At 40.1% G+C, this 14,827-nt stretch overlaps 1 protein-coding gene across 3 annotated transcripts in view; it reads left to right on the top strand.

Moving 5' to 3' along the window:
* The window catches only part of CACNA2D3 (calcium voltage-gated channel auxiliary subunit alpha2delta 3), a 2,334,275-nt gene extending 2,328,861 nt beyond the window's left edge, over positions 1-5,414 (top strand). For all 3 annotated transcript variants that reach the window (XM_085624637.1, XM_085624639.1, XM_085624638.1), the window contains 2 exons: positions 923-1,000; positions 5,036-5,414. In XM_085624637.1, coding sequence (XP_085480763.1) covers positions 923-1,000; positions 5,036-5,128 — 171 coding nt within the window. In that variant the 3' untranslated portion in view covers positions 5,129-5,414. The remainder of the gene's footprint in view (positions 1-922; positions 1,001-5,035) is intronic.
* The last annotated feature ends 9,413 nt before the right edge of the window (positions 5,415-14,827 follow it).

Consider the following 14,827-nt stretch of genomic DNA (forward strand, 5'->3'; position numbering starts at 1 on the left):
TTGCGTGGCTTTGAATGGCCTCATAGATATGGAGTGAGGCAAGAAAGTGAAAATCGCTGCAAAGCCTTATTCTGTGCTAGGGAGGCGTTCCAGGGACGTTGCAGTGGGTGTTCCTACACAACACCCATGGAATTTGACGCATCCCCAGATTTACAAGACCATGTAAACCTGGGGATGCGCCAGAACATTACACCTCCCCGGAGGGGAGGGGGGGGGGCACAACGAGGAGAATTAACTTTATTTTTCCTTGTTTTTTCCTCTTTCTATAGGTGTACTGCATTCTGCGGCACACATAGAAAGAGGGTAAAGCCTCCTAGGATTGTTTTTGTGCAGGAAGGCCTACAGCACAGGCATCCTTGCACCCTGGCACGTGCGCAGGGGAAAGTACAGGAATGTGCCGTATGCCACAGATACGGTGCATTCCTGCCATTTCACTGTGATGCAGGGCAGTGCAGCAAGGTGACTTGCCTCACTGCGGTGCGCAAAATCCCCATAAATGTGCCCCTTAGTCTCCTACACTTAGAAGTGCTAAGCACATTTTCTCATGAAATGCATCCCCATCATAAAATGTATTATTAGAGTCTGCTATTTAATTTAAAGGAGCGTTCTTATCTTTTTATGAGCTAAATGTTTACATATTGAAGAGACTGTTTTATATTAAGTCATTTGTAACAGATAAACCGTGAGGTGGCAGACTTGATAAATGTTGGCTTGTTACAAGTATTTGAACAATAGCATGTACTCTTTCTAACTCAGTAAAATGACTCCAATGGGTTTTTCCTAAATATTATGACATACATTTCTTGTTGGATTATTTTTTTCATTTTAAAATTTGAATGTCCTGCAAATTTCAAAGTCTCACATAAGATTTAAGTGTTTCATGCCATCAACAAGATTGTTCCTTAACTCCTGTGAACATAACGAATCCCTCAAGTGTGAACGTTTAAAATCTCAGAAGATCAGAAGACGGCCAGAATCTTGCCATGGATTTCACCCTGAAGTATGTTTTTTTTCTTTAAAATATTTCTTTCATGTCTCTATTACCACACATCACAAGCAAATGAGCACGAATCTGGTTTCAACTGCGCCCCAGTCAGCATAGTATGGTGCATTTCCTAAATACAATGTTTTGTGTATTTTAACATTTTTTTTAATTGGTTTCGTTTTTGTGCATTTTATTTTTCTGCGATAGACTGGTGTGAGTAGAAAATGCATCGGGGTAATTGTAAAACCTACCTGAGCTCCGTCCACAAGAAATGTTCTGCTCGAGAGGCTTCAGTCTGTATCCTGCATGGCAATTAACTGTGGTTATGCACTCAGGTTGAGTTGTCATGCAAGATAACAGCTAAGTATTTCGTGACAATGCGTACAATTTGTGAAAGTTACCTATAGTTAATGGGGAACATGTTTGCAATTTCGTACTGAAGCACTCCGAATACATATAGGAAATTAGATTTCTGTCAAAACTGATTCACAAAAAAAACCAAGTGTAAGATATGACATGCATGAGGTAGGTCAATGAGTTCTCAAGTTAGTACCAGTTTTGTCTAGTCACAAAACTCTCCCACTAATGCACTCACAAATAGGGAAATGGATCATTCCAGAGTAAGGTCTGCTCAAAAGTGTGGAAAAACCATCTAGCATAGAGTATGAAGCCGTACTAAGTTCAAAATGACTGGCCATTCACCACACTTCATTATGATTTCCCTGACCACCCCCACTTCTCTGGCAGTCCAGCCGCGGCCTGTGCATGTAAGAGCGGTCAGGTGTTAGTGCCGGCTGGGGGTGGATTTCGATGGATGATGGCGAGGGAAAATGTATTATTTATTTAATTTTGCCTCGTCCGTTGAAATCCCCTCCCAGCCGGCCCACCGCTCTTACCTGCACGGGCCGCGGCTGTGGCAGTCACTTCAAAAAAAGGACAGCTACTTGAATAGTGTAGTTGATCATATGGTTGTGGCTCATTTTACCTGTGAAAACTATTTTTTATATATTCACAACAATTGTTTTTGCACTGTAAAAAGATTTAGTAACACTTAGATTGGCCTGTGAATAAGTCTACACACAGGGGTGAGAGTTGGTGTTTTAGTCTGAAATTCACTGCGAATTTGTGTACACAAACACATTTCAAATATTTGTGGGAATTTTCAAGCTCATGCACATTCCCACGCTGGGAAATTCAGAAAAAGCTCCTGACAAGGTTAAGAGATTTCCTTCCAAGATTGGAAGGGGATATATATACCATCAAAATTAGTAGGAGTTTGGGGGTGGGGTTTCTTCAATGGGAAAAACATTTTAGCATTGCAGAAGAAAAGTTAGAAAGAGCATTTGCACTTCCTCAGTATATTTATGTATCTGCAAATATACATTTGTATAGAAATACACACTCGTATACAATTATAAATGTGTATATTTGCTCCTACGAAAATACAATTCACAAAAATGTTGCAGGTGAAAATCTGGAAATCTCCAACTGTGGCAGGTTTCCATGGATTCGTCTGGAAACTTTCACAAATTTCGTAACGGTGTAAATCTGTACACATGTGAGGTCGCAGACATGTGAGTGAAGGCTTACTGTCTTATTCCTAAATAAATATTCTAAATGGGTGCTGCTTATAAACGAATGCCTAATCAACGCTACTGCACATCCCATCTGTTATTGAATGTCTTGCCTTTTGTCTATCAGTAAATAAGATAAGCATGCATATATTGCAATTGTTTTTCTAGACAAAAAGAAACCTGCAAAAATGTTTATAAATTTGTTCATTAGAGCTATTGCCCAATCTGTAGCAGTTATTTTGCAGATGCATTTTATCATCAAGTTTCCCCTTTTTTAATGTATATGCTATATGTACTTGTTAAAACAAAGAGTTTGCAATTATAAGTTGTGTTTTATTCTCTGCCTGTGTGCAATGCATAGTGTACTCTATTTGTGAAACACTGTCATGCAGCTTATAACTCGGCAGAGGATGTACATACTAAAGTCATAAAATCATGCTCAAGCTTCACTACAGATGTATGATCTTCTCATGTGAAGTTTATTATAGTTTGTGAAATAGTGTAAGTGTTAATAGAAGATGAGACATTTCACTCTGACTTAAGCTGTCCACCACAATGTGGACGGGTGCATTTAATTGCATCATTCAAGGCGCTGTATGCCATTGTTGATGCTGGCCACTGGAAGCATCACTAGATTCTATTTTGTAGGTCATAACTTGCAGTTAATATTTACTACTGATTGTACCCTTTAATAGGCGATACTCATATCTGAACTAAAAGTCTTTCATCCACTTTTAATCACTTTAAAGCATTGTTTATTGTGGATGCACTAAGGAAACATCTTTCTTGTTTACTATTCATGACTCAAAACTGCAGTTATTATTCCATTGTGCATGACAAATGTTTGGCAATGCCTTCGTTTTACTAAAGAAATTAATGCAGTTTAGCCAGGCTCATTTAAATACAAATGTAACCAAACAGCAAAGACTGTAAAGATTGTGAAAATCCTAGGTATGTTGAGAGCAAAAAAAAATTGATAAAAATGGCAAATGTATTTTTTGACTTTAAGCTCATTTAGCTCAATATAATTTGTTTTAGGTTTATAGAGAAGTGCTTTTTCTAGCTGCTGCCAATCTTTACTTTGCGAACTGAAGGGCTTATACATATTGCTCCTTCTGGGACTGCTAACACATTTTCAAATATGTATTCTTACTGCGAAAAGCCTATATGATGAAAAACAGTAAGGGCCGTGCTCAGCGTTCTTAGTTTCTCTTGTAGTTTGAGGGAATAGTTGCTTTTTGTGTGTTGTTGATGAGTAATGCCACAGCCTTCTATTTCATAATTTACTAATGAAAGGCCTGTACAACGAAACCCTTCTTTAAGACCCTGCTTCCTACCGGGTGGCACCATCCAGTAATTGAACTGAGTTTTACAAGATTTTAGCTGTGAAGCTGGCACTGAACAGGTCCCAGCATTAAAGGGGCTCCAGGTTATTGCCACCACCCACTTATGATTGGCTAAGCTAGGGCACGGTACAGGAAAGTCAGATGTCTTGCAAAATGTCCTGGGGGAAAAAAAAGGTGTGAATGGGCTTCCATCTAAGAGACTTTCTGTTCACATAAGGCTACAAAGTGCTTTGCTCAAATAGTTTCAGTATAATATTTTGACAACTACTATTTTGTTGTTGTTTTGATATTCATTTTTTATAGGCCATTTTGCATTGATCAAGGAAACAATGGGTTTTTTATTTAATGAAAAGTAACCGACTGAAAGCTGTTACATCAGATTTGTTAAATATTGAAACGTAATTCATTCTTAGCTGTGATTCAGGACGTCAATCAAAGACTTTTGCATAGTCAGTGTGGCACGCGCACTTTTGTTGTATGATTTTTTTTTAAAACAGCACATTCTTCTTAGCGGCTTCAATCTATGATAAAATATGCATGTTTATAAGCGAAATCATTTTTTTTCATCTGATTCTTTCTGGTAGTTTAAATGAAGTTGTCTTTTAAAATGATACATGCCACCATTATTTTTGGATAGTTAGTGGCCAGCTGTTTTAATCAGAAACTGACGAAACACATCATTGTTTAGACATTTCTCACTCAGGTTTATATCGGCCAGTTATTGTATTCTGCAAAACATCCAGCCTTGTATAGAAAAGTATTAACATTCAGGGATTTTACAGTACTGTGCACACTACAAGCAAAATAGATGAAGCGACCATTCATGTAATGTATAACACTGGTTTGTCTGTGCTTCTCATTTTGCTCTGGTGAATGCACGTGTGATTCTTTTATTAATTCGTACTGTGCTCGTTTCTGTTCATCTTATGTTTGTGCTGTATTTGTTGATGAACTTTTCAATTGATTAATTTTTGTGGTCACGTGATGCAGAGGACAAAAAGCACCTTGTGATTCTTTTTTGTGTGTGTTGTGTTCAATGTTTGCTAACATCAAAGTGTCTTTTGGTGCTCTTAAGCACACATGAAACAAATACTGATGAAAACTGAACTTTTTTTATTTTTCCTTTTCAGGAAAATGCAAGGGAATGCGGTGGAGTTCTAGGCCTCAGTGCGCGCCCACTTTTTGTTCTTCTTTCTCTAGTTTTGACGCTTTTCTCAAGGTGACATTGACTGATCTCAACCCATGGCATGCTAAACACATGGGTAAACTGTGAACTGAGTAAATGGGGCAGCACAGAAGAATTGAAATATAATCAACTCATCAGCATTTCATGAATTTAAAACTGTTCGTGTTAAAAAAACTCTTAAAACATGTTTACCAATTTTTACTTTGCAACTCATGCAGGTGTGAACTCGCCATATGATAATGACACACCAACCACAAAAGGACAAGAGACAGCAAACAGTGTTGATTATTACTTACAGCTTTGTCACGTCATGAACAACTGAAAATGGTGTACTTTTTAAATAAAGTATATTAAAATTAGGATTTTGGTGTGCGTTACTTTCTTAATCTTATGTGTGTTCCCCACACTTAATATATTTTTGAAGAAGATGTTTACGTGCATATTTTTAAAACTGTGCAACTTTTAGTATTTGTTTCATTGTTCAAAACATTTAATTTTGTGGTCAATCATATAATGATTCCTCTCTAAATTCAAAGGGTGGTGCTTTGTGCAATATTTGGTTCCCTACTTAAGTCCAAATGTGTGTAGAGAAATGAATCTACTGAAGAGCTCTACTTTACTTGATTTAGTTTAGACCCAAAATGTAATACAATAAACGTTTCTTTTAAAGGCAGAGCAAGATGCAAAATAGGGCAATTGTTCCTAGTGAGTACCAGTGTACCAAATCAGTAGGTGAGGTGGTCTCATTGCTGTTCACCAGACTCTTGTTTTGTTGTTCCCTTTTCTGGTCTGTTGTGTAGTGTTCTCAGGGGTGTAGCTTCAGTGTATTCAGTAGCAAATAGTTGGGTACAGGTGCTTTCAGTCAGGTATGGTGGGGTGTCTGTCAGATTTCACCCTGGATTTTTACATACCCACACTGACAGGAGCACACACACACTTTCACATTTCTGTCTTAAAACTTGGTTAGTTTGAAAACGATTGGGTTTTGAGTACTTCTAACAATCCACACTCTTATATCTTTCCACTGCCTCTTAAGCCCCCTCTCATGAAGTGTACACCCCTGCCATCTGACCACGTTACACCCCTGTGTGTTCTGTGAGGTTATGTAATGCTATATTATGCTCTGTAATGTTATTTCACGCTATGCAACTGTCCCCGGAGATTCACAATCAAATCTATATCAGAATGGGTGGTTTTACTCCAAATTTATATAAAATAGACCCAGACAAGTGGAGTTTTCAGCCCAGCACTAAACATTTGTGGTTGAGATTGTCCAAGAGTACATATGGGAATTTGCTTCAGCATTTGACCCAACAGCAGTCAGGGCTCTATTTAAAAAACTGCATTTTATATTACATGAAGTAGTAATACAGTAGTACTTCTACAGATGTATAAAAAGATCTTCACCACTCCCATCTTTTCTGTGTGGAGGTCTCTGGCACATGTGCCCAGATATCTTCTTATTAAATACAAATAAAATTGTTAGTGTAGGTGGTTTTGTTTTATTTTTAAGCAATATGGTAAATAAATTAAATACATTTATTTTAATTATTTAATTGATTACTACACATTTAAGGTAAATCGCTTTATCATTTCATTTAATTAGTTCTCTGTTTAAAAAAATACTAAATTACTGTATTAAAATATGTGTTTTAGTTTTTGAAGGTTGACTAAACATTGACGTGTTCCTCTATACATTACCATCGGGAGATCTTCATCAAGGTGGTGGAGGTATCCACTTAAGTGACAAAAAGTTTTAAGTCATAACTTAACATGCATATGGTCTGTTGTAGGAGGCTCCATACCAGGATGTAAACATGTAAACCTACACCTAGGACTAACTTTATACACGGAAGTGGTGAATAGCAAAAGTGTAAAGTTACTACTAGTTTTTGTAGCAAATATGCACGTGAGTAAATCTATATGTGTATATTTATTTTTGTGAATAGGACCCTGCAGTTTAAAACTCTGCAGCTGTGATAATGGGTGACCCACCGGATAAATGTCCTGGTAGAAATATGTCTTAGCAATGAGGTTTGCAGATTCACACAGACCTCTTTTTGTAATTGTTGTATGCACCAAAGTGTATGCGTATTGTATCCCCTAACCTGTCTGCAAATATGTCTTTCTAAACTTATAATCTGTATTATTTTTTGATGGTTACTACTTCCTCACATGTCCATATACTTTTTAGTACAGTCTTTCTAAATCAAGTATAAACTGAAAGGAGGACCACAAAAAAAGATTGCACTTTGTCCATACCTTATGCCCAGTCAATTTGCTTACCTGTGAATTACTTGCTATCCTTCTTAAGGACCTTACATAACAATAATGCAAACCTATTTCTTAGACTTTACAGTGCTTATTTAACACAGTATTTAGACAACACAGATAATACACAAAATGATGTAGTTTAAAGTAACTGCAATTCTTTAAACAAAAGTTCTACAACCAAAACAAGTTCATATGAAGCTAAAGGCAAACATGATTTGGCAAAGCCAGTAGGTATAACTCCATTTTCAGTTAGAAGCCAGATATTTTGTCTTTGCTACAGCTTTAATGTGCTAACACTTGTATCGTACTTGTAGGTATAGTGGCATTTGGTCAAAGCCAATATATCTGGATTTCATGCCCTAAATAATGGAAACACTTGTGCATGTTGTTTTAGCATGTATTAGAACATAAATACCGACCTGCAAGAACTGCATCACTCTAGTATGCACCGTTTCTGCTACCTAGCATGCAGGGCAGGAGGGGAAGGAAGGTGAGCAGATAGAAGAGAGGAAAAGGGCATGTATACAGCCATAGGTGGATGCAGTGAGAGAACAGGTGAGCAATGGCAGCTGGAAAACAAGAAGTGACTGAAGGCAGCAGGTGAATGCAGCAGGGTAAGACAGTGACAGCAGAAGATGAGGCAATAAGTGAAAGCAGAAGGAAAGCAAAAACAACAGATCTGGCTATTTAAGAGCACAGGGGCCTCTTTGGTGATTGCTGAGGAAGGTTGTGTAGATGGATTAGTGGGGTAATGTTAGAAAGGCTCAATAATTGGTTGGTTTAAAGTACAGGTGAGTGTATGGCTTCCTGAGTCAGTGACTGAAAGCAAGGATAATTAATGAGAGAGGAATGGAAGTAAGAGAGTGTGAATGGATGTATAAATAAGGGAATAGGGTGGTGAAGCAAGAAATGCCTTTGGTACATGATGGTCAACACTTTTTCTTTACCTTTTTCTGTACCCTATTTCTGCTAGTACTAGGATTGCGTGCAATGTGACACTGCTATTCTTTGCCATTGTTCATGAGCTCTGGCCCTAAGATGATATTGATTAAAAATAGTTTTATCCAATTTGTCTATTACCTTTCCTTTAAGGTCATTGTAAATGGCTCAGAAATTGAACCAGTACCATGGAAGTTATATGCCATATGTGGCTGTTATATGTATTTAATCACTCACGTATATAACCATAATGTACAGCTGCCAAGCGCACCACTGGGTTGCACAATAAAAGCATCACAGAATCACATGTACAAGCAGAAGTGCCTTTGCCATGTAGGATTTTTTAAATATATTATTAACTAGTTCCCCTGTTTGTTCAACTACATTTACCATAAGACAGGCCTATTTGCATCTTTACTTAGAAAAATGCTAGAGAACTCATTCAAACTTATTTCCCACCTAATTTTAAAATTCTGATTTAATGGTGAAATTAAATTTCTTATACATACAGATCAAACGTCAATTTGTATAAAAGTAATTTGTGCTGTCTGGGACAAGACTGACTGAAAACTAGTTTTGACTTCCAGCTCCAATTAGAGCTATTACATTTTACTTTTAACTTAGCATCTTTTTAAGATGTTGGTTTGAAAATGTTTTTCACTGACACAAGAAAATGTCACGCATACATTCATTTTTGGTAGACATTTGTGTTCTGTAGTCTGCACTGTTAGTTCCAGGGGCACAAATAGTAGAATCCAGTGTCTTTGCTTTATTATGTGTTCAAAGGAGACAACTCCTTTTCCCAGACAAAGTAAGGATGTTATTCTGCATCCGTAGCAGAATGAGATAAGGCCAATGTGTTATTATATAAAACAGCCTCTGATTTGAATTTGCTGAGATGCACTTCATACCAGAGTTATGATTTGAAGCTGCTGAGAGCTGTGACTGAGATCCTGCTCCGCAGGCCAAGACATACATCCTAAGAAGGAAGATAGCTATGTAGGCAGATGTGTACAGGCTTGCACTCTCAGATGGAGAGCATTCTTAAATGCACTGATGCCGGCTTCCTGAGACATTACACCAAGGTGTGGGGTTAGAATCATTCCAACAGGGTCTGGCAAAAGTGTACTCCCACAATTCTCTAGATAGTGTAGGGGTATTAGTGAGAGATAGGATTAACATTAGGAATAAATAACATGGTTGAATTTTTTTTTTTTTTACCATTCTAATAATGCTTGTGACAAGGATGTGTCACATCTGTCTAATAGTCACAGTTCATGTTTTATTTACAAGGATTAGATCTTTTTTAGCAAACATTTGAACATTTATTATTGTCTCTTCTTTTTGTGAAACTTTGGGCATGCAAAAGTGACAAATGAAAGGGTTAGATCTGTTTCCACAAATTCCTTGGGAGTCAAAGTGGTCATGTTCGAGGTTACTGACAACATTTGTAACTATGGAGGTTTAGCAGTTTAGTTGTGGTACTGTGAGCTAGCCAAACCAACATTTACTGTTGCTATAAGAAGACTTAGTCTCTGTATTATGAAGTTTTGTTGATCAAATACACAGTCCTACCAACTTGGTAGGAACCGTACAATACTCCTCCAGAACTAGAATACACATTCTTTGCTGGGAGAGTTAACATCTTTGAAGATAATAGCATCCTTCTAAGCCTAGGAAGAACAGAATAGTGTTAGCATCTGGCCACTTAGCAGGGATTAACTATATGGGAGTGGACAGGAACACCTTACAGAACAAAGGGTCGCCTTGACACGTTCTCTTTTAAATTGGAAATAGGAGCAGCCTTCGTCTATATATCCTCTGAACCCTTCCAGACATCCTGGCTCCAGTCACAGTTGGATAGAGAATTGGTTTTGAGCCCTGTCATATGGGAGAGAAGCTCATTTAAACATGGAAGTGGCTAGGGAACTGGAGAGAGTTCACATGGAGGCAGAAGGGGTTTTCTGTCTTGAACAATGGGGTCAGTGGTAATATGCTGCAAAAGGACATTTTTGAGGGGTGTGAGTAATCAGCCAGAATGTGGGAGGAATTTTTCCCCAGGTATTGGCTAGGGCACATGATAAGACTGCTACCTCACCACATCTTCAGAGCATTTCTGGATCAGAGAAGATTTCATCAGAAGAAGACGGGTCTCATGGAAGAAAGAAGAGTTGTGACTCCAACTGGAAGAAGAGAACCCAAGAACTCCTGTCTTCTACTGGCACCAAGGGAATGAATGGAACTGCTCTCCAAGGAACAAGTGGCTACTCTCCTGTTAGTCTACTGCTGGAGCACACAAAACAGAAGGATTCCTGATTACAAGAGAGCAGATTTCACTACAGAGGAGTTGACTCTGCAGGAGACTTGTTTGAAGAGGGATCTAAGATCTAATGCCTTTTGAGCATTTCCGGAGAACCTGGGGCAGAAGCACTGACAAGAAGAAATTTTCTCAGCAGCAGGAGAAAAGTGGGACATTTTTTCCACCCCTTAAGAGCTGGGACAAGGTGCTGAGGCTTGCCCAGCGATGTTACCTGCTAATATGCACATTGTTGTTTGCGGGAAGGAGCTATGTTTAATGTCCCGGGAGGGGATCTTTAGGCGGGAGCATCTCGAATCCAGGACAGCGGTCTAGCTGCGACGGCTTCCGTGTTCGCCCTAGTTCAAAAGGGACGGAAGACGCGGCCGCACAGCGGAGCAGAGATCATTTACTGAACATAAGCGGTTCGGTTCTTGGCCGCAGCGAGCATTTAACTTTTGCGGAGACAGTCTTAATTATTTTAAATCTTTGCCTACTTTGCACAATATTTAAATACTTAATTTTTACCTGCTAATTTGCACATTGTTGTTTGGGGAAAGGAGCTGTGTTCAATGCTCTGGAAGGGGATCTTTAGTCCAGAGCGTCTCGAATCCAGGTCAGCGGTCTAGCTGCAATGGCTTTCGTTATCGCCCTAGTTCAAAAGGGGCAGATGACGCGGCGGTGCAGCGGAGCAGAGCTCATTTACTTAACATTAGCGGTTCGGTTCTTGGCTGCAGCGAGTATTTAACTTTTGCAGAGACAGTCTTAATAAATCTTTGCCTACTTTGCACAATATTTTAAATACTTATTTTTACCTGCTAATTTGCACACTGTTGCTTGGGGGAAGGAGCTGTGTTCAATGCTCCGGAAGGGGATCTTTAAGCGGAGCATCTCGAATCCAGGTCAGCAGTCTAGCTGCGACGGCTTCCGTTATCGCCTTAGTTCAAAAGGGCCGGATGACGCGGCCGCGCAGCGGAGCAGAGCTCATTTACTTAACATAAGCGGTTCGGTTCTTGGCTGCAGCGAGCATTTAACTTTTGCGGAGACGGTCTTAATAAATCATTGCCTTCTTTGCACAATATTTTAAATACTTAATTTTTACCTGCTAATTTGCACATTGTTGTTTGGGGGAAGGAGCTGTGTTCAATGCTCCGGGAGGGGATCTTTAGGTGGGAGCATCTGAAATCCAGGTCAGCGGTCTAGCTGCCACAGCTTCTGCGTTCGCCCTAGTTCAAAAGGGGCAGATGACCCAGCCACGGAGCAGAGCTCATTTACTGAACATAAGCAGTTCGGTTCTTGGCTGCAGTGAGCATTTAACTTTTGCGGAGACAGTCTTAATTATTTTAAATCTTTGCCTACTTTGCACAATTTTTAAATACTTAATTTTTACCTGCTAATTTGCACATTGTTGTTTGGGGGAAGGAGCTGTGTTCAATGCTCCGGGAGGGCATCTTTAGGCGGGAGCATCTCTAATCCAGGTCAGCGGTCTAGCTGCGTCAGCTTCCGCGTTCGCCCTAGTTCAAAAGGGGCGGATGACGCGGCCGCACCTCTGGCGCATCAAAGGCATGCCTAAGGCAAGCCCGTCTGCGCCCATCCACCTCCGTCCGCGCCTGACCGGGCCCAGGGGCCAGAACCCCTGGTTCTCCTACAATAGAAAAGCTTTCTTATTCCGCAGAACAGCTGTATGATGTTAGTGAGACCTGGCCACATAAATGTGGTAACATAATCGCGCAAATAAACACCAGGAGTACATGTCCTCACTGCCCTTTTGAACTAGGCCCTCAGGCCACAGCTTCAGTTGTTAAGTCCGTATCTTCCCAGACGGTTTTTAAATGTGTTTATTGAACTGCCGTTCGATGCCTAAGCACGCAATTGAACTCTGGCTACTGTTGGATGAAGAAGACCCGGATGCCCTGTTCCTTACTGAAACATGGCTCACCGACACATCAGATCCAGTGTTGATCCAAGCACTGCCCCCTGGATATTTGATCCAGAGGCAAGATCGGGAATTAAATAGAGGAGGTGGCCTGGCTGTTATTTATAAAGATAAAATCAATTGTCGCATATCAGCATGTCTGGTTTCTGATTGTGAAAATCTCTCTTTTGCACTTGGTTTGTCTCATACTTGTACCTTTTCTGGGGTCTTAATATATCAGCCCCCAGGAGCTATTGGCCATTTCAGTAGAGACCTACCTGAGATAATAGCCAAGTCAGTCAGCTCTCTTCCCAATTTCTCCGTCTAAGGCGATTTTAACATACATTTTGATGACACGTTCTCACCTGTTGCAGAGGAAGTGACTGACAGTTTGGGTGCTCTTTTACTTAATTTGAAAGTGATTGGCCCCACTTACCAAAAATGCCAGCTACTTGACCCTATCTTTTCCAACATTAACAGCCTTGTTGTCAAAAAGCCAATTCCTATACCTTGGTCAGATTATCATATGATTTCCTTCTCTTGGACCCCTCCGGTTTGCAGTCAACCTGTGGAAACGGTTAAAAAATTGAGTCGTAATTGGTCAAAACTCCACCCTGAGTCCTGGGCGCTAATTCTTAGTAATACCAGACTGTGCTTGAGACTGACCCAGAAACCGCCAACAATAAGTTTAATAACTGGCTTAATTCCTCTTTAGATTTGTAGGTCCCCAAAAAATGGATGACTAACAAGAAAGGTTTCAATAGAATAGAATAGCCTGGTACACTCCCAAGTTGAAGCAAAAATGTAAATGCCTGGAGAGAAGTTGTAGGAAAGATTTCTCCACCGGTAAGAAAACTAAATACAGAGAAGCCACTAAAGCATACAAGGCAGAAAGTAGAAGTGCTCAATCCCTATATTATGAAAAAAGTATTACCTCTAACTCTCCTCGCGAAATTTTTCAGATTGGCAAATCTCTTTTTAATCCCCCTCTCCACCCTTGCCCTCTGTTGACATTTTAGGGCGTTGCAACAATCTGGCAAAATTCTTTTTTTTTTACATTGAAGATATTTATTTGGCTTTTTCCCCTACTCCAGCTTTCCTGAATACCTTCCTTTTGAAGGACCAATCACGAACGCCTGATCTCCCCCTAGAGGCAATTCCTCCCATGGATATGAAATCCCTAAAAAATTATCTTAACCTATTGAAATCTGGCTCCCCTAGCGACGTGGCCCTCCCACTATTCTGAATCAGGCCTCTGGTATGGTTTTCCCAACTATATGGGACCTCATTAATATCTCCCTCTCCTCTGGACTCGTTCCTTCTCTCTGGAAACGGGATATGGTCAAAGCCCTTCTCAAAAAAACGAGTTTGAATCCAGAAGTATTTGCAAATTACAAACCGATCTTGCTTCTGCCAGGGATGCCAACTCTATTCTCTCCGCTTTCTTGGAGAAGAATGAATGTTTTCATCCCTCACAAACCGGTTTTAGACCCAACAGGGCATGGAGACTGCCCTGCTGGTATTAGTTGAAGAAGCCAGGAAAATTCTGGATGTCGGCGGCTCCGCAGCAATTGTCCTGCTTGACCTTAGAGCGGCCTTCGACACGGTTAATCATCAACTACTTATTTCAAGACTTAGGGCCATATGTAGGTAGCCTAATACTGGTCGGTAACGGCCGATTTTCGGTAAAAATCCCGTTACCGACCGGTATTCAGGCTTTTGGTATGTAGGGGGGACATTTCAGGATTCGGTAATTTACCGAATCGGTAATTTTACCGATTCGGTAAATACCGAATCCTGAAATGAGATGTAGGGGGAGTGTGTGGGTGTAGTGTGGATTCGTTATTTACCACCAACTAAAAGTTGGTGGTAAATGACGAATGTCTTAGAAAAAGCATTATTTGGCCCTTAGAAGTGTGCAATGTGGCAGACATACATGCCCTTAGGGCATGTATGTGTGCCACATGTGCACACATGCAGGAATCAGGGGTGCAACAGGGTGTCACTGTGACACCCTGCCACCCTTGATTGTGCTCCCCCCATTACCGAATCGGTATTTACCGATTCGGTAATGGTGACTGGCTTCCCATTGATTCCTATGGGCCTCCTGGCCCATAGGAATCAATGGGAAGCCAGTTACCATTACCGAATCGGTAAATACCGATTCTTAATTACCGACCAATTCCGAATAGGTAATTTTTACCGACCGATTACCTACATAGCATTTACCACTTCATAAATACCGAATCGGTAAAATTCGGTATTTATGAAGTGGTAAATGTTACGCTACCTACATAAGGCCCTTAGGGCCT

The sequence above is a fragment of the Triturus cristatus genome, chromosome 9 (genome assembly GCF_964204655.1).
Source record: "Triturus cristatus chromosome 9, aTriCri1.1, whole genome shotgun sequence".
Classification (NCBI taxonomy): domain Eukaryota; kingdom Metazoa; phylum Chordata; class Amphibia; order Caudata; family Salamandridae; genus Triturus; species Triturus cristatus.